Here is a 27,133-nt window from a genome sequence, read left to right on the forward strand (position 1 = left end):
ATTTTCCAGTGCATATTTATATGTATTCATGAGATCTTCTCTCAGTCTTCTCTTCTCCACACTAACCAGGCCCAGCTCCCTCAGTTTATCCTCCTCAGAGAGATGCTCCAGACCCCTCATCATCTTTGTGGCCTCTGCTGGGCCCTCTGCAATAGCTCCTTGTCTTTCTTGAGCCGTGGAGACCAGAACTGGACACAACACTCCAGATGTGGCTTCACTAGGGCCAAGCAGAGGGGCAGGATCACCTCCCTCAACCTGCAGGCCCCACACTTCCCAATGTCCCCAGGACTGCCCCTCCTGGTCCCAAGGACACACTTTTAACATTAATAGTTCAACAGTTAAACTGGCTCAACAATTTAATGACTTAGAACACGTTAACAAGCTCCATGAAATTCATCCCTCCCTTTGCCACGGGATCGGGGCTGTGACCAAGGGATGCTCCTGCTCTGTCAGGCTCCACCTGCATTTCCTCTCTCTGCCACGGGCACATCCCTCCTGGAGCCAGGGTCCCAAACTCAGGGAGTGCCTGGGAGCACAGCTGGATGAACATCTGAAATACCTGAAGCATCCCTTTGCTCTGCCTGCTCTCCTGCTGTCAGTCCCAGCAGGGGATCCCAGTGCCAAGCACATGGAGGGGAGGAGATCACTCCTGCCCTCCTTTAAAGCTGCCATCCCAGCAAGGGGAATGCAGAGGCTGCAGCTGCTTAGTGGAAGCAGCACTTCCAGCACTCACAGGCAGCTTCCTACCTGCAATAAGAGGGAGAAAAACTAAAAAAAAAAAAAGGGGGGGAAAATGCTTCTCTGGGAATTTAAACCCCTGACACTCTCTCAAAGCAGTCTGGAGCTTATTTGAGAGCAGTGACTGTGCAGGTCTCACCCAGCACTCTTGCAGAGCAGCTGCCTCAAGTGAAGGCTCAGAAATGCTGGGGCTAATTGAGAACTTCATTCCCAACTCCCATTCCTGCTTTTGGGCCACTGCTTTAGTGGAACTTTCCATCCCTGGGGCTGGGGAATCAGGAAAGGAGGGATTTGCCTCGAAAGGTCAAGGGAGACACAGCACAGAGTTCAGAGTGATGTACATGAGGAGAACTGAAATCACTCGAAACTCTTGCAAAGAAACCACTTTTTAATAGTTTCACTCTGAGTCAGGCTAAAGACAATATGGCCTAATAAAAGCTTTTTTCCACTCATCTTCCATCTCCCTGCCCCCTTCCTTGCCCTGTCAAAGGGAAAGATGGACCTAAACTCACACCCACATGTAAAACTGAACTGGAACATTTCCCATGGACAACAAAACAGCCTCATGCACAGCTTTTTTCTATCTGTGTTGAGTAATTTTACACACAAAGGGACTCCGAGCCCAGTGAGTGACTTCCACTGGGCTTTGCACAGGTTGGGACTCACCCCCAGACCCAGAAATGGAAGTGCTGGAACACCCAAAGAGTTGCTCCTATAAGTAGATTTACATTTAGAGTTCAATAATTTCTCTTTATCAGGACGAAGGCCCAGCTGGGAACCATTGAGCATTTCTGCAACACCTCCTGCTCAAGGAGCAGGGAATAAAACACCACCACTGCCCACCCAAGGGCCCCCACCCCAGGCTGCTCCCTGAGAGCACCCACCCAGCCCTGTCCCAAGCACCAACAACTCCTCAACTCCTCCCCAGCTCCTGAGCTGTCCCAGATGACAGGTTGGCAGGCTGAGGACCACCAAGAAAGGGGAGCACTGTCTCAAACCAGCAGATTAATCAGGGCCAGGTTGGACAGGGCTTGGAGCAACCTGGGCTAGTGGAAGGTGTCCCTCCCCATGGCAGGGAGGTGGAAGAACTGTATGGTCTTTAAAATCCTTTCCAACACAAGCTGATCAGAGGGATGGAGCACCTCTCCTGTGAGGAAAGGCTGAGGGAATTGGGTTTGCTCAGCCTGGAGAAAAGGTGGTTTTGGGGTGACCTAATTGAGGTCTTCCAGTGCCTGAAGGGAACCCATAAGAAAGATGGAGAGAGACTTTGGACAAGGCCTGGAGTGACAGGACAAGAGGGAATTGCTTCCCACTGCCAGAGGGCAGGGTTAGGTGGGATATTGGGAAGAAATCCTTCCCTGTGAGGGTGGGGAGGCCCCGGCACAGGTTGCCCAGAGAAGCTGTGGCTGCCCCTGGATCCGTGGAAGTGTCCAAGGCCAGGTTGGACAGGACTTGGAGCAACCTGGGCTAGTGGAAGGTGTCCCTGCCCATGGCAGGGATGGAACAGGATGAACTTTAAGGTCCCTCATAACCCAAACCAGTCTATGATTCTGGGATTACAAACTGGGGCAGCTCAGCTCTGCAACAGGATCCTCATGGAGATCTCCAACATGATGATGTTCCTCAGTGCTGGAGCCAGACAGTGGTCACAGGCACTGCTGCAGGGGTGCTGATGGGCCTGGCCTGGGGGACAGACCCCCAAATCTCAGTCAAGGCTTCAAGGCACCTGAATTTCCTGGCTCATCTTGGACACAGGGGAAGCACAAGTTTGTAGGTAGAGGTGTAACTGGTAAAAGGCCATTCAGGGTGGCAGCAATGGAGCTACCACAGTTCCAATGGGGAGCTGGCCCTGCCCTCAGCATCAGCACCCTTCTGAGCCCAGGGAGAGTGAAAAGAGAGAAAAACACAGCAATTCACACTGAGCCTTTAGCCCAAACAGCACCTTTAGTCAGCCTTTGGATCTGCAAGTTCAAGCCTCTGGAAGTTTTAGATCCCGGGTTCAATATTGACAAGTTACCTGCCAAGGGGATTTTCCCAAAGGGAACACAATCCACAGCAGGTTCAGCTGTGTGCTGAAGGTCTTGGCTCCCATCAAACACACCATCAGTTTGCTGCAGCAACTCAGCCTAAACCAGGCCATGGCACTGATGAAGGTATTAAACAGCACTGGTCACATCCTCCTTGCTAAAGGAAAATGACTTTTAAGTTTGTTAAAACAAATTTAAAGAGAGAAAGTTGAGACTTCAGGGTGCTTTTCCAGTCGACACACCCCAGTTCCATACATTGCTGCCTGTCCTTGAGCCAGGAAATTGGGCTCAAAGAAACAATTTCATGGCATCTCACGAGTGTGTTGGAATGATTTCATGTTCACGCCACAGTCAGAAATGCAAACTCTTTGCCAACGCTAAACACTGTTATTAAGAGGCTTTGGGGACGTTAATTAATGTTGTGTTGATGATGATCCTCCGACAATCCCAGCTGGGGAAGGAAGGGCAGTGAGGGACAGTGGGCACAGCACAGCGACCACACACCCCATTGTCTGTGTGCTCTGGAAGGGAAGGATACAGCTGAACATTCCAGAAGAATGGGCACTATGCAGATCACATTTTAGGACTCTTCTTCTTACAGAACCAGACAATGAGCTGGAGTGGTTGGAATTTGAGCACCTTGTGAAGCCTGGAGACTGTTCCTGCACAGGGAGGGTTCTCAGCTCCCTCCTGACACGCAGCATTTGCTCTAAGTCACAACCAGTCAAGACATCCAAGGCACAGAAATGTCTCTTCCCACCCTCTTTCTGGATTTTTTACCTCCACCTTGACACTTACCTTAAGATCAACCAAGAGCTGAACAAACAAGATTTATAGTCCTGAGCCAAGCAAGGCAAGGGATCAAATTGAGAGGCTCCCTCAGAGCAACACGACCTCCTACCGACACCTCAGATTTCAGCCCTGCTCTGCCCAGACCTGAGGTCCCTACACCACCAGCTCTGGCAGCAGGACTCACGTGCTCCCAGTTAATATCCAAGCACCTGACACAGCATTCAGTATTTTGCCTGTTCTGAGCTTTACTCTCTAACTAGAGCAGCTTGACAAAACATTATGCTGGACAGAGGGGAAAGAAAAAGCAACGCTGTACTCACACACGACTGAATTAAGTCCAAAATTTTGTTTCTAGATAAGAGTAGGGATTTTGATGGGGCCAGTTCAGTGCTTTCCTAATGCTCTGTTATGGAAAGGAGAACAAAAACACACCAAATCCCTGCAGAGCTAGGAGAAGTAACTAGTCAAGGAATAATAAAGACAGGAGGGAGTTGGAGGAAAGATAAAGAGTGGTGGGTTTTTTTCCCCTAATCCTACTGACACATTTATTAAGCCCTTAGATTTGCGTGCATGTAACTCACAGATTTTGTAACTTTTATGTTACTTTTATGTAACTTTCCCGCAGGAAACACTTTGTCAAGTGAACGCGTGCTGCATCCTGCACAGCAAAAGCAGCAGAGCCCACACAGGAGCCTGGAAGTGTCTCCCGACACCCCGAGGTGTGGGGTGTCCAACCCCACCAGCCATCCTGCAGAACATCAGGGCCTGCTCTGCAGCAAGAGAGGAACCCCCAGGAAAACAGAAAGTGAACTTTCCTAGAGGGAGGAAAAGGCCATCGTTTCAGAGTTCAGCTGAAACCAGTCAGGCAAAGGAAGCTCAAAGTGACTCCTTCGGCCTCACAGCCACACCAGAGCAGAAGTGAAAATGAGACCCCATTCTGGAGGGGAGTGGTGGGGGATGGACTGAAAAGCAAATCTGCCTCTTCTGGGGAAGAGCCCTGCTGAGAACAGTCCCAGGAGAAGGGAGCCACTGTTTGTGGGAGCACAGCTGAGGCACTGGGGGGACAGAGCTCATCTCCAAGCCCCGAGTTTTGTTCCCACCACGCGCTGACCTCACGAGCAAGGTCTGGCCCTCACCCAAGGCAGGTGCTCACCTTCCTCTTTGTTGTTGGTGATGTCTTTCAGCAGCTCAGTCTTCATGCAGGCGTCTTTCCTTGGCTCTCCTTTACTCAGCAATGCTCGCTAAGGAGGGGGAGACAAAACAGAAACATCAGGGTTTAGCTCCATGGTCATCCACACACATTGCATTGCTTTGAAAAGAAGAGACAATCATGGACACATCCTGTTTACATCACGGGCAAACCTCCCTCTGCAAAATAAGGCCGCCAGGAAGCTGCCACCAAGGCACAGGTCACAGATAAAACACGGCAGGGCTGGCCCCGGCTGACAGCCCGAGGAGCAGAGACACTCTGAGCTCTGCCCGGGGCTCAGACCTCCCAGCTCTGGGCTTGGACGAGCCAGACAGATTCTGTGAGTGCAACGTGCCCAGGAATCCAGCTGAGTCAGTGCACAGGAAAGGCATCTCCAGGAGGTGACTTTTACTCCCCCAAAACTTCTTAGGCTTTGGGTGGGGGAGGCAGATCTATCAGCCTTCTCTTTACAGCTCATTTATCAGCATTTCCAGCCCGTGAGCTTTTGGTTGTTTTTTTGGTAGTTCATTCTAATGTACACGCAAAATGCAAACCATCAGCCAGCTCCAGCTAACTCCTCATTCACAACACCCATGTTTATTAATCAGCTCTATTTTTAATTCCATAGAAAGTAATTTTTCTTTTTTCCTCCCCCTTTTTTTTTATATTTTTACGTAAAAAAGGGAACACCTGCTCATCTCCTCTGCCTTTCAGACGCCTGGAGTCACGTTGTTAGATCAGGTTTGCAGCCTAAATACCTTGGTTTTTTATGTCGAAGTGGCGAGACTGAAAAAAAAAGCCACCAGAACAAAACAGTAGGAAAAAAGGTATTTGCAAAAAAAAAAAAAAAAATGAAGTAGAAGGGGTCTTTGCCACAGCCCTGTGTTTAAGGAGACAAGCTGGTCTGGAGGCAAAGATGGTGCCTGCCCTGCAGAGCTGCCGCGTGACGAGGTCGGGTGAAGGGTTCAGCACACGCTGCCGGCGCGGCGGCACAAGAATAAACCCAGGTCAAGCCAACTGTTGTAGGGCCGGCACAGAGAGCAGATGGTGCCTCAGCCATGCAAATCACAAGGTTTAAAGCACACTGGGTGATAAAGGAAGAAAAACAACCTGCCCATCTCCCACAAAGCGAGCGAGAGAGATAAGGTGCACGCGATGTACCAGCTCCCAAACCCGGTGTACCAGCTTCCAAAGCTGGTGTACCAGCTTCCAAACCATTCCCAGCACCAGCTCTCCTGTCACCATGTGGGATTCTGTCCAGAGAGGACAGAGGAGATGGGCTTTGGTGTTGCTTTGCTGTCACCAGCCACCCTGACAGGTTTGTTTCCATGTGAACTCAGCAGCAATGTCAGCAGCCCCCCAGCCCCACAAGGGGCTCATCCAGCCCCACATCCCTGCAGGATGCTCCCAAATGCCTCCATCTGCAAAGCAACACACACTAAGGGAAAGGAGGGAGCACCAGGCTGGGCACGAATTCCTGGGAAAGCCTCCATCACCTGCCAGGCCTGGAGCTGAGGGCACTTCCAGGATTGCTCCCATAACACGGAGGATGGAGGCTGTGGGGGGCTGCCTGTCCCCAGCCTGGCCTGAGCACAAGCAAACAGCAAACCCGGCCACATCTCAATGCTCTCAGCACCAGGGAACATGTGCTCCCAGCACAGCACCTTCAGATTTTCAGCCACAGCCCAAAAAACAAGCTGTGAGCATCTGGAACCTCAGCTGAGCCCACCAACAGCCTGTAGCAGAACCTACCTCCAGCACACACTGGCCAACAGCTGCCATCCAGAAATGATCATAAAACACAGCCCAAAGCCTGAACATAGAGCACCTTCTTTATTTATTTGTTTGCTAAGCCAATAATACATATCCTTGCTGCAAACACGAGCTTGTAAACCCTACCTCTCCTCTAGCCAGACCTCTTGTAAACTGGGAATAACTTCATTTTGCTCATGGAACACCCTGCAGCAAGACTAGTGCAAAGAGAGCTCAGAGTGCCCAAGGGCACCCCGGGCAGGGGCACCCAGGCCCTTGCCACAGGCACCAACAGCAAATAAAGAGCTTCAGTCTGTCTAACAGGAAGCAGTTTGTTTTCCCAACCTTTGTTGCAATAAGGAAAGGTCTTGATATTCCTGCTGTTACACTGACTCATACGAGAAGCCCCAGGACTTCCAGTGGGTCATTCTGAGCCATCTGATTCTAAGTTTTTCTTTATTTTCTAAGCACTATCCTCAGCCCACAAATCACCCACACTCTCCCTTCCACAGAGGCGTTGCTGCTGCTCGCCCACGACGCCTGAAGAAAAGCCACTGCAGGAAACCCTGGAGTCAATCAGACCTCCATCACCCTCCCTCCTCACTGCAGTCACCAGGAATTCAGAGCTGCCTGGGTCCTGCCCAGCTCTCAAAGCAGAACTTCCATCCCCAAGAGAGAAACCACCATTTTTTTGCTGTGAGAGTACAAAAGCTGGGTGCCAAGGCAAGGCTGACTGAGGTGGCACCTCACGGGCTCTCCTGTCTCGCCACCAACAGCAGCGTCACAACTCCCCAACAAAAACTCAGCGTCGAGGCAGAAAATAAAGTAATAATTAATAAATAAATAAATAAATAAAGAGTCAACTGTGAATTTTGAAGCATTTTGATCAAAGGGAAGCTACAGGAAACCCCTGCAAAGCCCTCGAAGCCTCTTCCCCCCAGGCCAGAGCTCTCCCCTCCATCAGCACCCAACCCCGAGGGGCACCCACGGGGCACCCACCCATTCATTCCCAGCAGCCCCACGGCTCCACCCAGCCAACTTAGCACCAACTCCACCGCAAAGTGTCAATACCTCCATTTTTTTGGGGGGTGTGGGTGTGGGGGTGTGTGTTGGTTTTTTTGCCCTCCCCTCCCTTAAATCCAGAGCAAACTTCCCTTTCTGCTCACCCTCCCCATGCCCCATCCGTCCGCTCCCGATTGGCAGGGAAATCCTATACCCACCCTCCCCGCCGAGAAATGTCTGCTCTTGCAGCAGTCCCAACAAAGCCAACTGCCAAGCACACGCTGCTTCACAATAAAAGTCTCACTCGCTCCATTTATTTTTTTCCTCCTTTCCCCCTTTCCCGCAGCCGGCTGCCTCCATTCCCTCGCCGACCCCAGAGTGATTATTAACCATCCGTGGCTGGAGAACCTCCACAAAGGGTACACACCACCAGCCATGAAGCATAATTGCCCCCCCTCTCCCCTCAACCCTTTTAATTTTAGGTTTCAAGGGGCAGCAAAAATTAGTGCATCTGAAGAAAGACTGATTGGGTCTTTGAAAGGGCTTTAAAAGCCATGAGGAGCCAAGCAGAGGAGCTACTGCTGGTTTAGTTTTTCGCTCTCTGCCTCTGTTTACAAGAAAACAGGCTTCCTCTCCTCCATGAGGTCTTGGGAGGGGATGGAAGACAGGTCAGACCGGCCAAGGGAAGGCTCTGCAGCATTTCCAAACAGATGATGACTAGAAGCTACAGTGGTGCCTTTAAAACAAAAAAAAAAAAAAAAAAAAAAACCTTTCCAAAAAAAAAAAAAAAAGGGAAAAATAAAAAAGGAAAAGAAAGAAGAGCAAAAGAACAAAGCTGGGAAACACAGAAAGAGCTTTCTCAGCCTCCTCCTTGGCATTTTCATCAGCCATCCGGGTGCCCTTCACAAAGGTCCAAACAGGTTTTATAGGCAAAGACAACACATGCACAGCAAAACTCCAACATATTGCAGCTTACCCAGCCCAGGGGACCAGAGTTACATCATGAGCCCGAGCTGTGTCCTCTCCCAGCAGCCCGGGCAGGAGCTCAGGCTGAGGTGCCAAGATGTCTACCTTCACCAGGGTCTTTTTTTTTTTTTTTTATGTCTTAAAAGTCAACGGTCTGGGAACCCGAGGCTTCGCAGAGCGTTACGTGAGCGGAGCTGAGCAGCTACAGCAGGTCGAGCTAGAAGAGGGCTGGGAGCAGGACACCCCTCAAACTGCCCCTTCCCATCCAGGGCAGTGGGGTGCACCAAAACCTCTGCCCCCAGAGCCGGTGGGATGGACAGCACTGATCCTGCCCATCCTCCAGCAGGGAGGTGACACCAACCCCTCCAAGGTGACACCACCGGGCCCTGCTCCCCACACACAGTCAGGACACGGCCCCAGGGAAAGCTCCCACCAGCCCAGACTGCAGCACAGCAGAAGCAAAGCTCTCAACAAATGATGCAACCCCAGCAGCAGATTCTTATTCACTCATTTTTTCCCTCCTTCTCCTGGAAAACAAAAAAATAAAAATAACGCAACCCGAACCAGCCTGCTCACAATAACCTTTGCCTTAAAGAGAAGACAAACATTTTGTAGTTAATTATACAGGAAATAATGATGAAGAGAAGGCTTGTAGAAAGAGAGTGTTTCCTTTGTAGGCAGGGGAAGGCTGCTCATTTCGGGTCTGGGCGCTGCTCAGGTCCTGCTGTGCATGGGCAAGGCCTGGGATGAGGGCTCGTGGGGACGCTGACCACGGGCCTGTCATTAGAACCAACAGCAGCATTTGATCTGGAGAAGGAAGGAAGCACAACCACCAGCACACTCGGCCTACAAAGCAGTCACCAGCCTCAAAGCTCCTTTTTTTTTTCCAGGTAAAGGCCACACTTCCTTATAAGCCCCATGCAATCATGTGAACATGGAATTTTATCTGCAGCTCACAACAAGCACTGCCCTCAGCCTGAAGTTTGTCCCCAAATCAAATTCTTTGCAGTTCTTTTGTCTCCTGGATTCCTTTCACCCTGACTCTTTCCCATAGAAAAGAAACATTTCCTTCCCAACCCCCATGTCCTCTCTCCCATTCCAGCCACACGCACGTCAACTCCCAAAAAGGGGGGACTCGTAGGAAGAGGCACAAGTCCCTGCATGCAACAGCTGGGAACACGGAGACACGTGCATGAAACACAACAGGACTTAAAGTGATTTCTCTTAAGACAAGGCATTCCACGAGGGCGTGCAGGCTTCAGGCAAGGGGGGTCTGCAGAGCCCGTGCCCTCCTGGAAAGGGGAGATCAATTTACACTTCCTCACTGCTTCCAGGCCGGGAAGCACCGTTCCCATCCAGCTGCATCCCAGTAGAGTTAAAGCCAGTGCAACTTGTATGTGCAGGCAAGTGTAAATCCAGAGCAGACAAAGGCATCCCCTCCTTCCACGGGCTGAGGGGAGCAAGGAGTCCAGCTGCTCCTGCCTTCTCCTGGCACCCGGGAGGGGAGGGAAGAAAACCCTAAAATGGAGACCAAGATTCATCACTATCTCCAGCAAAAGCAAACCAGCCACTTCAGAAACAGCCAGTCCCCAGGAAGGCCGAGCCAAGACAAAACCATAGCACCAAGAGGAGCCTGGAGCAAGCAGATTCCAGCAGATTCCAGTGATGGGGAGCTGGAAAGCTGCTCACCCCCATGGAAGGGGCTCAGCTACCTCTTCAGCCTCCACGCTCCTCTTCCTCCCACCCCCAAACCACCACAGCCAGCGGCGCAGCTCCTTCTCCCCCTGCCCATCCCGATGGCGCCCCAAGGAAGGGCACATGGGGCAGCAGAGGAGGGAAAGCCCCCCAAGGGTTTCCCATGGGACCACGAGGACCTGGCTCAGCTGCCCACACCACCTCCACCTGGGTCACCTCCGGCCATGGAGCGGCCCCGGCGCCTGCGAGCCGGGAAAGTGGGCAGGGAGAAGGAGGGGAAAAAAGAGACAAAATAATAATAAAAATAATAATCATCATAAAACTTGCACCCTCGGGCCTGTCCCTCTAATAACTACAGCAAAACCTCACCAAGGCCTTACTCTCCTGGAGGGCGAGAAAGCGACACAGCGCTGCCCAGCACCCGAAGTCCTGGAGGTGGGAGATCCTCACACCCTCTCCTCCATGGCCTACGGGCTTCGTCCCCGGCGTGGGGCCTGGTTTTTCTGCTCTGTCATTAAGAGTGGAGCCTGGTCTTTTCCTTCAATCCCAAGAATTGCACGGAATTAGATCATCTTTCTGGCTCGCCTCCCCCTACAGGCAGCTCCCGAGCATGCTCAGCGCGGCCGCGCTGCCATTTCATAACCGCATTGTTTACGGACACACGGACCTGCCATCTTTTGACAGGGACACAGGGCCCCTGTCCCTCCCCAGCGCCCCCAGCCCCCGCCACAAACACCCCCCTGGGGGAAGGCACACTGCGAAAGCATGGAGAGCAGCAGCCTGGAGGGGCTATGGTGGTGGTTTTGCTGTTTTCTGGTTGGCTTTTGTTTCTTTTTTTCCTTCTCCCCCCTTGATTTAGGTCAAAATCCACCTGCTTTGGAGCCCCCCGTGGGGGCTGGGGGGCTGTGGGGAGGAGAGGTCTTGCAGAGCTCGATGCAAAAAGCCAGCCATGATTTTTTAGCTTCTTCGAATCACAACTGTGCTTCGATGTCACCTAAAAATATAATACCCAGCCCAGTCTGCCATCCTCTGCCGAGCCTTCCTCTGTGAGAAAAAGGGTTGGAAATATGGTATTTCCCTTAAATAAACAAGTTGGCTTAGTCCCAGCACATAGAGTTTTCTCCTTTAAATGCAAACCAGAGTATTTTTGCAGGCACACAGGAAAATGAGGAGAGGAGGAGGGGAAATGTTCCTCATTTAACACCAAGAACTCCATGAAAAGCCTTGCAAGGTTGCTCGGAGCCCCGCTCTGTTCCAGCCCTCTCCCCGTCTGTGTTGATCATACTTTACAGGTGAAAGCAGCTCTGACTTGTGACAGAGAGAAAATGCCAGAAGAGCTGGAGGTTTCCTCATCCTTGGAACAAGGACAAGTTGTGAAAAGCTTCCTTTGCAAGAGGCACTGTGCTGCTCCAGCACAGTATGGCAGCGTTGCAGGGAGGACACTTGCACGTCAGATCTTCTTAACCCCCACTGCCTCGACCCTTGTCCGTGTCCTTCCCCCTCCTGATGGGGACTGAAGGAAAAGGATAAATAAATTACCTGGTTTGGGGGAAGCAAGCTGTTGAGTTGGGAGTCCAGAATACTTTTAAAAAGCTTGCTCTACATTTTTTTCCCCTCTATTTTTAATTTGCTTTCAGGACATTTTCCAATTAGCTTGTACAGTTTGAGAGCTTCGCTCCTGCTGCTTTCCTGAGTACTGTAAATCCTGGCAGGCAGTGCTGCCCACTGCCCATCCTCCTCCTCTGCCTCCCTCTAGCACCAAGATCATCCTACAGCAAAGCCAGACAGGCATCCCCCAACCCAAGAGACCAAAGAGCTCCCACAGACACAGGGAGGGATGGATCCCTCCAGAAACAAGGCAACGTGAAGGTCTGCAAAGAGAAGTTGGTGTCAAAACTCTAAATTCAGAGGAGTATAAAAATAACTGGCTGAAAACGCTGGTTAAGGATTATAAATTCAGGATTCATTTCCAAGCCTCTGACATTCCATGTCACTGCAGGAACATATGGTCCTCCAAGGCTCCCAAGCAGGGAGCACACGCCATCAGTGCCCCGAGCCTTCCGAGTGACCCAAACACACGGTCACTCTCCCGCTGCGGCCATTCCTCGACCGCTCCCGGCCCCAGGAGCGGGAAGGTGAGAAGGAAAAACTTCAGGGAAAAGCAGCAAAAAGGAAAACAAAAGAGGAGCAGCAAGAGTCAAAGCCAGCCCTCCCCCAGACCAGCTGGCCAGGAAAGCGAAGCTCCTTAAAACTCCTTGTTTACCTGAATAAAGCAACTCCCTGACAGTGCAGGAGATGAACGCTCCTTCCTTAGGAGATGGCACCGCAGGGGAGAGGTCAGGGAGCCTGGCAGAAGGAGCCTTGGGATGACCACTGCCACCCAAGCCCCCAGGTCATGGAGCTGCCCCTGCTCCCCTGCCCAGGGCTGGTTTCACAGGGGCTGAGCAGCAGCAATATGCCCCATGTGAGCCACAGAGCCCAGCTCTGCCCCAACACGCTCTTGGACGAGGGGAAGAGCTCATGGAAAACACTGAAAAGTGCGTTAAACACATGGAACAGCCCGAACCCAAGACCTGAAGGCCCCACGTCGGGCTCTTAACCCTCGCCGAGAAGCAGCGCCCAGCCCAGACCTCGGCTGCTCTCCTCCCTCCAAAGTAGGTCAGGCTTTTCTGCAGCTCTGCAGACGCTTTCAAAGGGCCCCGGCCGGCAGGGACGGAGCACTGGGCGCTGCCAGCTGCTGTCACACAGGTGTCACTGTGTCACCACCTCACAGGAGCACACCTTGCACACCTCAGCACATTTTTGGTTGTCTCCTCAGCCTTCATCGAGCCCAAAGCCCATTTTCTCTCTCAGGCAGCAGGTCAAGGCCTCTGCTCTTCACCGTTAAAAAGAAATCTCATTTCTCTCCTCGTGGCTTCTGAGGCCCTCTCCTTTCGCTCACATCTTCTAGATGATGAACAATGAGTGCATTTATAGTCCAGTGGAGGCACAACAGATATTTAGATTAGGTGTCACAGATTGTCCTGTAAGCTCCCTGATCTTTTAAATGCCATCTTCACATCTTGCTCCTCGATTGAAAATTCAATATTGTGTCTGCAGGGCAGACACAGGGGTCTCCCTGGAGCACAGCAAGCTCAGGACAGTGTTTTGTAGGGGTGCCCAGGCTCCCCACGGCTCTGGGACCTTCGGTGTCCATCCCAAATCTCACTGAGGCCTGTGGCAGCCAACTGAGCCATCTGCACATAACACAAACCACAGCAAAAAAAAAAAATAAAAATAAAAATAAAATCCCATGGCAGGGCCAGGACCCTGAATTTTAGGCAACTTTTAAAATACGTTGCAGACTTGGGCCTCCTGCCATGAAATCAACTACGGATGTTTCATTGTTTCATTTTAACCAGCTGGTCCCTTGGATTTCATTGCTACAATGAAAAAAAAAAAAAAAAAGAAAAGAAGAGAGGAGAGGAAGTCACCCCAAAATCAAAAGGCTTGTTTCTTCCTGGTGAAATATTGTTGCCTCTTGCCTCCAGCTGAGAAAATGAGCCCTAAGCAGAAGCTGTCAAAGGAGACCTAGTGAGGAGGTGCCATGTGGCCACAGGCCCTCTCCTCCCCTCTGGAAGTTCTGTCTTCAGTCAGCTCAGACACCCCAGGCTTTGCTCCTTTTCCTTACAAGAGCTACAAGAGCAGGGAGGGCTCCTGGGAGAATTTTCCAGAAACTTCACCCTTAAAAAACTTCTAAAAGCACAAACCAACCCTAAAAATACACGAAAACCCCCAACCCCGAACGGGCCTCCCCACCCTAGAACACAAATCAAAGACCACCCCCGGACACGAGGAAACAAAGCCTGAGGTTTCCCGGAGCGATGTCGGATGCTGAAGGACCCAGGAGCCCATGGCACAGCACCTGGAATATCCATCCCAGCGGGAAGGAGCCCGGCCGGTCCCCGCGCGCCCGCCTGCCCTCCCGCGCACGGGGCAGCGAAAGAGAGGAGCATCGAAGCAAATAAATAAATAACTAAGCCCAGCCATGATCCCCCAAACTCTGTTCCTCCTCTCCAAGGCCTCTCCTTCCCCAGCAGGAGACAAGCCTGTCTGCCAGGGCCGGCGGGGCCGCGCCGGGCGCGGGAGGCTGTCGGACCCTGCGGTACCTGCGGGCAGCTGTTGTCTTCTTCTGGTGAAGACTCCAAGAGTTGCATATTCCAGATCCTCATGAGCAGTGATTCAGTTTCTGCTCATGTGATAAAGCTCCCTCTACAGAGTGAGCATGCCCAGAAGAGCCCATTTCACTGCTCCCTCCAAGCTGCAGCCATTTCACACAGAACCTGCCGGCTCCAGGGCGTCCATTGGAGCGCGATTATCCCGGGCATCCCGGGGACGCACCGGCAACGCAGATCATCTGTCAACTTTCTGACAGGGTGCCAGGCCTCAAAACTGATCACTTGCCTGAAAAAAAGAGAAAGCTCTTTAAACCATAGGGCGAGGTGTGCCTGTCTCGTGGCCTTCAAGAGTAGCACTTGTGCGTGGGAAGAGGAGAGGCAGGAGGGATGGAGAGGGATTCTGCGTGGCTTGGGGATGCTCCCGTGCTGATTTTCTTGTGCTTAACAAAGCCCTCAACCTCAGAGCACTGGGATGAAGGCACATGGGTTAAACTGATGCAGTGAGCAGTGTCCAACTGCAAGTGCATTCAATATCAGAACTGCTGAGCCAAAGGGGAGCTAATTTTCACTTTGGGGATTAATGAGACAACTTGACCTGGTACAACTGACCTTAAAAGGGTATCATAAACAGAGCTGTTGAAAAGTGCTGTGGGAGAATGAGGGGACACCCTCATGAATCCATCCTCATCCTCGCCCTAAAGAAGGGATAGTGCACTACGAGGTGCAGGAGCTCTGAGCTCAGCCTATGCCAAACCCTACGATACAGCTGGCCCAGTCAGCAAGATAAAAGAAGAAATTCTAGCTTCAAAATAAGAGTAGTTCGTCTCTGTTCCACTTAACAATTAAGCATAAACTCTTGGCAATCTTCATATCTGCTCAAGCTCCCAGCAAAACTGCCAGAGGAGCTCACAGGAACATCTGCGAGCAGAGATCGGCTGGAAGGGATTCAAGCAAGGCTGGCATTTATCGGAGGCAGGAGCAGGAGGCTGCTGGAGCTGGAGAACCTCCCCCCGAGGAGGGGGAGGGCGGCCACAACTCCAGAGAAGAGGCCAGGAGGAAGAGGAAACTCAGAAATGGCCTGTGGCACCACCCGTGTGCTCTTGGCCAAAGGGAAAACAGTTTTCCCCAAGAGAAGAGCACAGAGGATCGTCCTCTTTAAGAGCCAGAGTTCTCTGTAAGAGTAGAAATCCAAATGAAGACGAGCAGAGTGTGATGTGTCACGGTGAGCTGGGGAGGGCAGGGAGCAGCCTGCACTGTAGAGAGGGAAAAGGCCATCCAAATCCACAGGGAGGTTTTGAGGAGCCCAAGGAGGATGTTTGCCCTGCCCCAGCACCCAAGCCAGGCAGGCGAGTCCAGGCCCTCAGCCATGGCCTGCTCTGCCATCCCCTCCTCCCTGCAGAGCACAGAGTACCAAGTCCTGCCAGGCTGGAAACATCCACAAGCCAGGTTTTCTCCAGCCCAAGCAGCTATTTCACCACCCTGGCCAGGCACATTTGCAAAGCTGCAATAATTAAGGCAGCAAAGAGCTGCTACGGATCTGCCTCAGCTACAGGGATGTTGTTTTTCTCTCCACACTCTGGAGAAGCTTCACTGCTAAACAGTTAAAACACACAAGGCTAAATTGAGATGACTGAGTTTCATAGGGAAGGAGTATCTGAGGTGACAGCACAATGCGAGGATTGCTCTCTCACCCACTGGGTTTTTGTTTGATGTGAATCTTAAGTTTTAATATACACAAAATGAGATTCTCCTGGCCTTTCTCTCAGTCGCTGAGAGGTGGAGAGGTAACTCATTTAAGATAAATTCAAAAATCCCCAAACAAAAGCAACAACCCCCGACTACGCAGACAGGAGCTGTGTTATCCACCGCATCAAAAGATTACTGGAGTTCAAACCAAAGATGGCTTTAAAACAGTCGACGTGCTGCCCTTCCTTGCAGCACGAAATTACCAAGCTTTCATTAAAACCCCAGAAATAGAAACAAAGATATTAACAAAGGCAGTGTCAACGATCCACCACAGCCAACATTCCCTTCCAGAGATAAAATAACGATGGAGAACGGCCGCAGCCTCCCCGCACAGGCAGAGGGGTGACAGTCCCCACTGCATCTCCACAGCAGACACGTTTTCACTGCTGAGGTTAAAGACACACCGAGAGCAGATGCTACAAAAGATGCTTTGCACACCTCATGGCCATCCTCGAAAGCACTAAACACTGTTCAGAAACAACAAGTACAAGGCAAAGCGGGGTATTGCAGATGCTTCAGTGACCAACTGGAGCAAAGCGATCGATCGGCATCGTAGCAGCAGCTCTGCTCAGCGCCCAGCCACGGGGGATGGCCGGGTGTTCATCAGTAAGACCTTAAATTTATGTCATCCCAAAGGAGAAAGAAGCTTCCAGAGCACAGGCACTCCTGTGGCTGAGCTGTCAAAGCAGTGCCTCCTGCCCAGGACTCCAGGGCCCCCATTTACCCTCCTTTGCAGGGGCCGGGCGGTCACAGACCCATCTCCAGACTGGTTTTGCTAATGATTTGGGATGAGAACAAGCCCATGCCCCACGAAGCTGTGTCCTTTATTTAACCACAGTGCTCTCCAGCAGTTTTCCCACCACACCGGTAGGAGCCAGCCCGACACCCCCTTTCCAAACATTCCTACCAGCGACCACAGATCACAAGGTATTTTCACTCCGGTATTTTCACTCCGTGGCTCTCAGGCCTCCATGCTCTGATTGAAGGCTCAAACCTCCCTTTCAGAAATCCCACATTTTCAGGAAGAAAAGCAGCAGCACAACAATCTCCCTTCACAAAGGACACCGGGTTCCTCAGGGCTTTTGCTTAATGACACCATTACGTCCAGCATTTTCACAGCTCCCTTGCAGAGGAAGCACAAGTGGGAGGCAAGAGGAAGATTTTTGTTTCTACAGGAAGAACAATATTTAGTTCTGCAAAATATAGAGGGTTTTCCTTATTTCCATCAGGTTCCTCTTCTTCCAGACCCTCCAGTTGATCAAGTCTGATGCTCCCCTTCAAGACTCTTCAGAAGTGATCCCAAAAGCACAACAACCTGAAGGGACTCTGGATATAAGATGAGCATTTTCTGTTGCAATCTTGACTTGTTTCTGCACCATTACAAACCACTTCTCAGCTCTACCACAAGCTGTTCAAATGCTCCCTTCCCTCCTCAGCCATTACATGCATTTCTTAACCAGAATGTCCCAGGACACACTGGGTGTCTTCAGCATCCTCCAAGAGAGTCCCAGTGTCCACCTCCAGGCTCAGATAACAGCCTTGAAAGAGCAGGCAGTCATTAATGCACAATTCTGGAATCACAGCTTTCCCTGCCTTTCAAAACCTGCTTTTCCCCCCCAAAGTTCTCGAGCTCTTTCTCCCCCCTTTTCCTCAGCACAGTTGAAAACTGTTTTCACTTAATAGGAAATGTGAAATGTTCCCTGGGATTCTGCATTGAGTACATCACAGACACCAAGAAGGGAAAAAAAAAAGGAAGGAAAAAAGAAAAGAAAAGGAAAGGAAAAAATGATCCTATTGGACAGCAATGGAGATGTGAGCTCTCTGGGAGATGTTGCAATGCTTTGATAAGAATATGCATTGAGCATTTCATTTACAGGGCAATCCTAGAACTTTATTGGCCAGACAGCTGTAATTTAGAACATACTGTATTCCTAACAGTTCCCAATTATAAATTCCTTCAGCTTTAACTTATAGTAACCACAGCTCCTTCTATTTTGGAAACCTAAAACCACCATTTCTCCCCTTCATTCAGCCATCGCATATCAAGAGCTTCTACCGCACAAACACAGCCTCGCTGGAGAAGAGTCCTAAATCCAGCATCCCAGGTGGGATCACCACTCCCACCACGCTCACTGCTCCACAGGCAGATGTGTTATTGTTCAATCTGGGGGCTCAGCCCCGTGTCGGTGCAGAGCCAACCCTGCTCAGTGCTCTGCCAGCAGCGCCGGCTGGGAAAATGGCTGCGCGCATTCCAGCTCCCTCCTGCCGCAACGGGAGCTGGAGCGCGGCTGTGGAGCCTGCCAAGGAGCCTCACGTGCTCAATCTGTCCCCGTTCTTTGACCTCACACCTATTTTTTTTTAAGGATTAAGGCACTGATGTGAAAATAAGCAAGTTCTTCACCAGCATCGGTGCTTCCCGATGCCTTTGTATCTCTCCCCGGATCAGGAGCTCCTACGGAATATCGCCGTTGAGGGCTCCACAAGAAATCCTGCTGACTTTATCAAATTTCTGCAAGGAACAGAAGGAGCTGGTGAACCCTCTAAAAGCAAAGCTCCTGCCTCCATGCAAGTCTCATGGTTAAGAGGAGCGGAGAAATGGAGCACGATGTGTGTACGGAATTGGCTCCACAGAAGCTGCTTCTCAGCAACTGCCATAAGGTGGCAGTGGGTCTTTAAGGCTCCCTTACACCTTCACACAGCACAATAGGAAATTAGCACACCAGTGGGTTTCCAGCATCTGAAACTGTTTAAGTCCCATTTCCTCATCAAGGGAGCCAGACCATGCTTGAAAACTTGGGGCTGAGATCACCTCAACCGCCAGAGTCACGCCAGGAGAAAAAGCCACCGGGACAAACTCTGAAAAGCCATAAACACAGCCCCCACCTCAGCCAAAGAAAATCCAACCCTTTCCCCTCTCGGTGTACAGTCACAATGCTGTTTGTTTTACATAAATGCTTTCCTTTGTGCCTTCATCCAGCCATAAACAACCCAGCGACCATTAAAGAGTAGGAGAAGTTCTGTCTGCCCAGCAAGCTGGGCGCCAGCAGGATTTTATGCAGGCATCGTAAAAGCAAGCCCAGTAAGCAAACTGGTGACCAGTTCAGCACAGGGCTGATGTAGCAAACAGGCTCAGAAAGCACCAAGGAAGCGTTGGGTGCACAAGAAAGATGGAACCAGGCAATAAATAGGCAAGTTACTTTAGGTAATGAAGTGACTCTTCATGCAGAATGACCATCACCTGGGACACAGCAACAAAATCAAATCTTTGCCAGTCGCCCTCTGAATTACACTGTGAAAAGTGGCCAGAGTTGCCCTGAAGGAAGAGTTGATCTACCTTAAAAGGCAGACCACGATCACAGAGATTTCTGTTCAGTAAGTCAAACACTACAACGCTGTAACACCCAAGTACTCCCAGTGCCCTGAGCAGAGCAAACCCCTCGCCTTACCTTCACCTCCAGCCAGGCCGAAACACGGGTGGGCCCCCCATAACACGCCTCCCATGCGTGAGGAGACAGGTCTGAGGCTCGTGGCCGACGTCCCCCCTGCTCCACACCAAGCCAGAGCTTCCCTACACCTCGCTAACACAAACACCCAGAGCCAATGTAAATGTTTTATTGGCACTTCCCCACGCAGCGAGCTTGTACAACAACTGGAGTCAATCGGCTCATGCAGCACATACCTGCTGGTGCTTACACATTCCTTGTAAAAACCTGGCAACTACGGATGAAATCCAAGAGCCCAACCGAGCACAACTCACAGAGTCCCCTGCCTGCCCCCAAGCCCACTCGCCAACACCTTAAACCCCCTGCAAGAAGCACAGAAAACCTCGCAGCCAAAGGAACAAACAAACATATTCCCTCCTCTCCCTTGCCAGTGTGGAGGACCTGATGTGGCAAGGTTTGTTTGCCACCACTGGAATGCAAAATAAGGCTGGAAAAGGGAGTTTGAGTTTGACATTCTTTCGCCCTCCCACCATCCCAGCCGGATCCTGGTTTGAACTGCGGGGCAGGTCCAAGCCCTGCGAGGCTCCCCATCAATAACAATTAGCGCCCGAGACGACGGAGCCGGGATCACATGGGCTCCACCATGGAGGCACAGCCCTGGCTGCAGCCCCTGCCTGCTGTCACCTCATGTCACCAGCCTGACATTGCACAGGTCCCTTCTCCGCACGGGCCTGCCAGCCAGCAAAGGTCAGTATTCCAAACCCCTCCCCGCGGATCCACAGGAAGCGTTTGAAGCCATCTCGTGTCAGTGGTTTAACTGCGCTGCTTTTGAATCGATTCCAACAGTTGTTGCTCCATCCGGTCTCCTCGCTCCCCCAGCCTGGGGGCACGGCAAGGAACCGACTGGATTTGCCCTACCTCCATCCCGGCTGCGGGGAGCTGCGGGTCCCTCCAGGTCCTGACTCCAGGCCTATCCCTGCTCCAGCCACAAATCCATCTCACTCCATGGGTGCAGCCTCCACCCCGGAGCATGCTCAGTGCGGGCTGATCTTCAGCCATTTCAGAGCTTTAATGAAATGTAAGCATAAGGAAGTGTCATTAGCAAAAAAAAAAAAAAAAAAAAAAAAAGAAATGGTGCAGGATTCATCCCAATCCGGCCAACCTTCCTCTTCCCATCCTCTGTCAAGGAGGTGAAGCTCTCGCTGCGGGGATCGCAGGCGTTTTTAGGCTGCAAGCATCTCGTTTTAGAACAAAAGCAAGGAAAATCCTGTCTCAGGCAAGCCTAGTGCAAAAGGAGCATTTCCCTGTGACACCCAAACCAGGTGATTTGTCACTCTGGGCCTTCCACAAATTGCAATATTTTCATAAAATGTCATTAATGTTGGGGTTTTTTTCCCCCCAACAGGCTTCAACTGATGCTTTTAGCTGGCAATGCAAATAGTGCTTCCCAGCCATCTTAAAGCTAAACCTACCCCAGTCTACCCTGATCTCCTTGAAGGTTATTTTAACTCTATTTGCAAGGAAGTTAAACAGTAGGATAAAAGAGGGGGAGAGACTGCAGAGCAACACACTTCATGCTATGTTTTCCTAAGGACCTGAATTTTAAGAGAGGTTTGTTTTCCACTTGTCACCTCTGAAATTCCACCATCATTACCTTGTCTCCTCAATGCAGTAGGACTGTTTCATGGAAGAATTAAGAGAGGTTGTTTTTTTTTTAAATCCTTTCCAGTTTTCCAAACAAAAGATGCAAAGACACACAACAGCCCTGTAAACTGTGAGTGATCTGCACACGGAGCTTGACTTAAAAACTTGTGTTTCCCAAAATATCCTTTGCATGTTCCCTACTGATCCCTCCCAGCTCTCTGAACTGCTCCAGAAAACAAAGGTAATTGGTGCAGAAGTTCAGCTTTGCCAGGGCAAAAATTGGTTACTTAATCCCAACAAAGTTGGAATGTATATAGTATGTATCCTGTTCCTCATGCTGGGCCCAGGCCAAAAGCAGCTCTGGATGCTGAAATCCATGAACTGTGTGTGCTCTGCCGAGCGACGTTTGCTTCCCATGCCCCCCTCTGCCCCCCACGTGCAGTGTCTGCCCCAGTCCTGGAGTTTGAAAAATAACTAAAAAATAAAACAAGTTACTTTATCAACACAACATTTCGGAAAAGGGAGGAAAAAAAAAATAAATCAGGGTGGCAGATGAACCCCAACCCAGCTTCTTTCCTGACCCAAACTCCCAAGGGAGCCACGGCAACGCCATGAGCCTTCCTGTGCGGCACCACGAGCCAAGTCAAAGTCAAGATTTTCCTCAGGCCCCAGCACATCTGTGCCAGATGCACCACGCAAACAACTCATGACGCTGCTCTCTCATCCCTTCCCTGATAAATCCAGCCCAGTCCTCAACACCAAGCCACAGCTTTTTAGCAAATTCTTTGGGAGCGTGTTCGCAGCTGCCTCCGGAGCTCCAGGCGGCCAAGCGCTGGAGAGCTGCGTTCTACTCAAATATTTTTAGAGCACAAAACATTTGGTAAAGTGACCCAGGATAAACCATATTAATTCAGCACAGGGCTCCCCTCAGACCTCTCTTGCTGCTGAAGGTTGTCACTGAAGGGGCTGTTTGGCCCCGGGCTGCCCCTTCCCGGGGACCTTCATCAGGAGCGATTCCCTCCATGCCACGCTGGGCAATCCCAGACACCGCCCGGTGCTTTCATTAAGCACAGATTGATAAACCCCGCCAACAATTTTCTATTCCCATCCTCTCCCTCGCCTTTAAATTGGAGGTAGTTTAAAAATAATATCCAGACCATAAAATCCCGAGGCATGTCTGCTGAGTCGAGCGGTGTTTGCATCTCGCACAGCCCGAGCATGTCAAATTTGTTTCCTTGGAAACAAAGACCAATTTGCAAGCATTGCTTTCTTCCTTTTCTTTATTTTATGTAAGGAAGACATCCATACCTGCAGCTCTTGCTGATACAAAGGAATTAAAGCAGATTCACTTACCAACAGGGTTCATAGGAGAATTATTAATGTATTTCACTAATGAACCATTGGTTTGCTGCACTGAGGGAAAACCACGGTTCATCACTGTTTAAAGATCCTGTTTGCCCTCAACGGATACACACTCGAGGCATGGCATTTATATTGTTTCCTTGGGGACAGGTAGGAAAAAAAAACAGCAAAGCCAGAGTGATTTGCTTACCCTGGGCTACACACAGTGGCTCCAGTGGAGGAGTAGTTTAAGAGGGAAATCCAGTCCTGCTCCCACCACATCCCTCCAAAGGACACAGCAGCACAGCTCAAACACACCTGCTTCCAACACAGGCTGAAGAGTCAACACAAGCCTAATAAAATAGGAAGTGATAACCTCTTGTAGATCTGTTTTGCCAGTTTCAAGCCCAACTTTTCCCCACCGAGGCACACAGCAGGGAGGTGGGAAGGCAGCCTTTCTGTGCTGCCATAACTCTTCTCCCAGACCTGCTCCCATCACATCCTCCCTCTGAGGGCAGTAAATCCTGTGGTGATGACACACGACCTCTCTGTGTGGGCAAGAAAGAGGAGGGAGGGCAGCAGTGTCAGAGTTGAGGTATCCATAGGCTCATTTGCAAAGGGAATCAGGTGCCTCCACCCTCCAGAGCCTCCGTCAGGAATTATGAGAGCTCAGCACTTCTCACAAATCCGTCAGATACGGCATAAAATGGACACGCAGGAGAACCGCAAATAAAATTATGGCTCCTCAAACATTCCCTCCCCAGGGCTGACTCAGCACAGGGGTCATTCCCAGCATTTTCCCAGGCTGAGGCCAGGTTGCAATCCCCCCCAGAGAAGGGTCTCCAAGGGAGACCTGTTCCTGTTTGGATCACTGGATTAGGAAAACCCGAGGGAGCTGCACAAACAGAAGGCAACAGGAGCAAGAAAAACCTCCCTCCTGCACATGAAGGACAAAGCCTCACAATTCCCTGCCCCTGGAGAATCCCAGAGCCATTGCTGGAGCCAGTGGCCAACACTAAACCCTGGATGCTTCACACCTCAAAGTCAGGCCTTGGACTCCAACACCCCAGGGGTTCTGAGCCTGCCAATGCCACTCTCCTGACAGAGCAACCTTGCTCTCCTCTTCAACGTGCTCACAGCAGGATCAAGGTAATCTGTAATCAAAAAGCACAAAAAAACCCCAAACCCTGCAAAAGTCCAGCAGAACTGCCACAGGGTCTCACCCTTGGGCTTAAAAAATTCATCTCTTTTCAGCACACCGACTTTTCCAACAGTGGCTGAAGAGCACTCAACACCTCTAGCCCAGAGATCCATTCCTGCTGCTCTTAAGGAATCCTGGAGGCAAATCCCCCAGGCTACCAACAACAGGCACCCTTTACCAGGTATTGTAATTACTTAATTTTATTCTAACCAATGCCACAGCCTTAAGGAGTTTTGGAGGCTGCTGAACGAATTCTGTGGAAAGACCAAGGAAAATCATCAAATTCTTCCTGATCGAAAGCAGAGCATATACTGAAAAAAGCATCTAAACATCACCAGGTAAAAAAGAACAAGTAAGATGCATAGGGATTTGCTTAAAGGTACTGCAACAATAATTAGGATTTATAAAGAAATTTATAATAAGAGGTGGGAATAGTAGGCAATATTAATGTATCTACTTTTGGGAAAATCAAGGCTTGGATAATTAACTGCCAAAAATTTCTGGAGTGTTCCTTCACAAATGTAGAGCATCATGATGCAGGAGACATGGACGTGAAGTCATGCATTGCTGCTGATTTACTGAGTCACCTCAGGCCAGCAAGGAATGTCTTGGGACAGCCCATCCGGGATGAGTTGAATTTGAATTTCAGTGAAGTTTGAGCACTTCAAGCTCCCCTGAAAAAATCCCATCCTCTATTATTTAAAAACAACCAGATAACCCCCAAACACCTCAATGTACATAACAATCATATCAGGTTTTTCTCCCTCTAATATTCCCTGTAACAAACATGTTTTTGGAGATATTTATCCAGAACAGTGACCCTGCAATCACTGAGGAGCCCTTCATGGCCCTTGCCAAGTTCAAAAGAGGGCAGATGCCACGTGGGTGAATCTGTGACACCAGGACACAGGCTAGACTGAAAAAAGGGAGTCAGACACGTTGGAATCAACCAAGAGGAGCAATAAATTCAGAGAAGTTACTCAGAAATGTTTTGTCAGATAACTGGGCTGTGAGTCAAAGCCCCTGGGGCGAGGGCATGAGCTCCGTTATGGGGGTTTAATCCAGATGCTTTAAACACCTGGCAAGGGTTTGGGGGAAAAGACTGGATCACACACAGGGAAATGTGGAAATGGAGGTGACACCACTTCCTAACAAATTTAACCACTGCAGGTGTGGCAGGAACAGTGAGCCAATAGGTGCTTTGAGCTCCATGTGTGTCTGGAGACTTCTGAACACGGGTTTATACCTGGGGTGACAGACATGGCATTTATTGTAATGCTCAAGTCACCAAACCATCCCATTTGCTTGGGTTCCCAGAACTACAATACCAAGGCCTTGCTGTATTCCAGAGGACTGAGGTGAGGACAGTGCACAGAGCTCAAGGCTGACGAGCTCACTGTGATGCCTTCCCACGTGAACGAAAAATTAAATTTTAAATCAAGAGTCACACACTGATTTGGGGTGGCCAATTCAGAGTCTCTCAAACCTATTTTTAGAACACCCTGAGTTGGAAGGGACCCGGATGGATCATCCAGTTAACTCCTGGCCCTGCACAGACACCCTGTCCCTCAGAGCACTGTCCAAACCCTCCTGGAGCTCTGGCAGCCTTTGGGGCTGTGCCCACTGCCCTGGGGAGCCTGGTCAGCACCTAACCAGCCTCTGGTCCTTTTCCCAATATCCAGTCTAAACCTCCCCTGCCATGGCTTCATGCCATTTTTCAAGGGGATGAACAGATGCACAGATGTGAATGGTCAGTGAACTTGAAAATAAAGCGCCGGTTTCACATCAAAAATCAAACCACTGCTCCAAAAATAACTTCCCCCCAGTTCTCCCCCCCTTCCCACCCCTCCGGATAATACCCATTCACTTGCCTCAAAGGAGGCACAGAGCTTCATTTTGGCAACATTGAAACTGAAAGACTCAAAATACAGCCAAACACCAGGAAGAAGAAAACCAAACAAACCACAAAATGCTGCAATTACCGCCAGCTCTCAGAGCCATGAACCAGAGAAGGGGGAGAGAGAAGCCTTGCAGAAGGTCTGCCCAGCAGCCCCTCTCCTCCTCTGCCCACTCTTGGCCACAGCAACTACAACCTGTTTGGGAAGCAAAGCAAAGGATTCTCCAGGACTCTCCCAGGGAGAAGTTCTGCACACTGAAAAAAGGCCATGTGCACTATTTTTATTATGCAAGGAACAGGAAAGGGCTTCACCCTTCCAGTGCTCTGTACAGAGCACAGACTCTCCCTCCTGGTGCTGATCTCCTGAATCCAAATGTGCACATCAAAAGCATCGTGGAGCTTTGGAAGCTTCTCCTCCACTCTCATGCAGCCTCACCCCAGACAAAAAACAAGCAGAAGTGGTTGGTCCTGGTTCAGTGATAACACCAAAAATAAAATAAAACAAAATAAAAGTAGACAGGCAACATGGATAAAAAAAATCCTGAGCATTTTTCTTCTGCAACAGGAAGCCAAATTCCAGCCTTGATCACTCTGGAGCTTCAATTAAACTCAAAGACTGCTGGAGGAAGCAAAGCTGAGTTTTGTAAGACATTTGCTTGGTAGCTGAAAGATCTGGAGTTTCACGTGAAGTTTATGAGCAGCTGGATCGTCCCTGGCACTGTCCTCAAACCCAAACCCAGCCCCACAGCAGCACACTGAGCTTTGATTAATGACTCCTGCTGCACTTGGGGAACGGAACTGCAGCATTGTCTTCGTGCACAAGCCAAGAAAAAGCAGCCAGAGGGGCAGAATGTGGCCCTGCAAAAAAGATTTCCAGGATTCCCTGCCAGGCAGCAGCTGAGGAAGCACAGCCAGGCCCTGCCAGGGGAGGGAAGGTGCTGCAGAGCGTCACCACAGCACGTTCCTTGCGCTGCACAGGCTGAGGGCTGAGCCCTCCCCAGATGGCTGAGAGGAGCCCAGAGCTGCTGCAGCACCTGGCAAACATCACTCAGCTCTTTCATCAGCTCTTGCACTGCCTCCTCAGCACGCTCAGCTCTCACAGAGTGTGGGGGATGCAGCTCTGGGAGAGCCTCTGGAGCCGCAGGTATGGACAGGGCTGGGTCCTGAGCATCCTCCAGAACAGCCCTCCCCAAACACTGCTTCAAAATAACGTGCCCTTCCTCAAATCCCCCGGAATCTTTTCCCTGGATACACCCCCTGTCCCATTCTTCTGCCACAAAGGGGACAGACCCCAAGCAAGGTCCAAGAGAGGGACCTTCCCAGCCAGCCTTGGGACAGTTGTCCTGTGTTCTCCTTCCCTGAGCAGGTGTAAGGTATCAGCAGACACCTGACAAAAACACAAATGGCTCTAAGCCTTGAGCACAAATAGGCAACATTCCCATCCTAGCAGGAGAATTGCTCCGTGGCTTTTTTCCCTCCTTTAAGAAAGGGAGAGGGAAAGCCCCACTCAGACCACAATAATGGCATTATCCCAGGTGGATAT

General features: G+C 50.6%; 1 protein-coding gene across 14 annotated transcripts in view; it reads right to left on the reverse strand.

Moving 5' to 3' along the window:
* The window catches only part of EHMT1 (euchromatic histone lysine methyltransferase 1), a 126,305-nt gene that overhangs the window by 67,739 nt on the left and 31,433 nt on the right, over positions 1–27,133 (reverse strand). For 7 of the 14 annotated variants that reach the window (XM_017829202.1, XM_017829211.1, XM_017829209.1 and 4 more), the window contains exon 2: positions 4,711–4,798. In XM_017829202.1, the coding sequence (XP_017684691.1) occupies positions 4,711–4,798 (88 nt within the window). Of the gene's footprint in view, positions 1–4,710; positions 4,799–7,664; positions 7,695–8,476; positions 8,766–10,530; positions 10,724–14,309; positions 14,421–19,510; positions 19,608–19,743; positions 19,791–20,425; positions 20,525–27,133 lie in introns of those variants that run through there. The other 7 variants (XM_017829207.1, XM_017829205.1, XM_017829210.1 and 4 more) reach the window with 7 other exon arrangements.

The sequence above is a fragment of the Lepidothrix coronata genome, unplaced genomic scaffold, assembly GCF_001604755.1.
Source record: "Lepidothrix coronata isolate B3197 unplaced genomic scaffold, Lepidothrix_coronata-1.0 Scaffold160, whole genome shotgun sequence".
Lineage (NCBI taxonomy): Eukaryota > Metazoa > Chordata > Aves > Passeriformes > Pipridae > Lepidothrix > Lepidothrix coronata.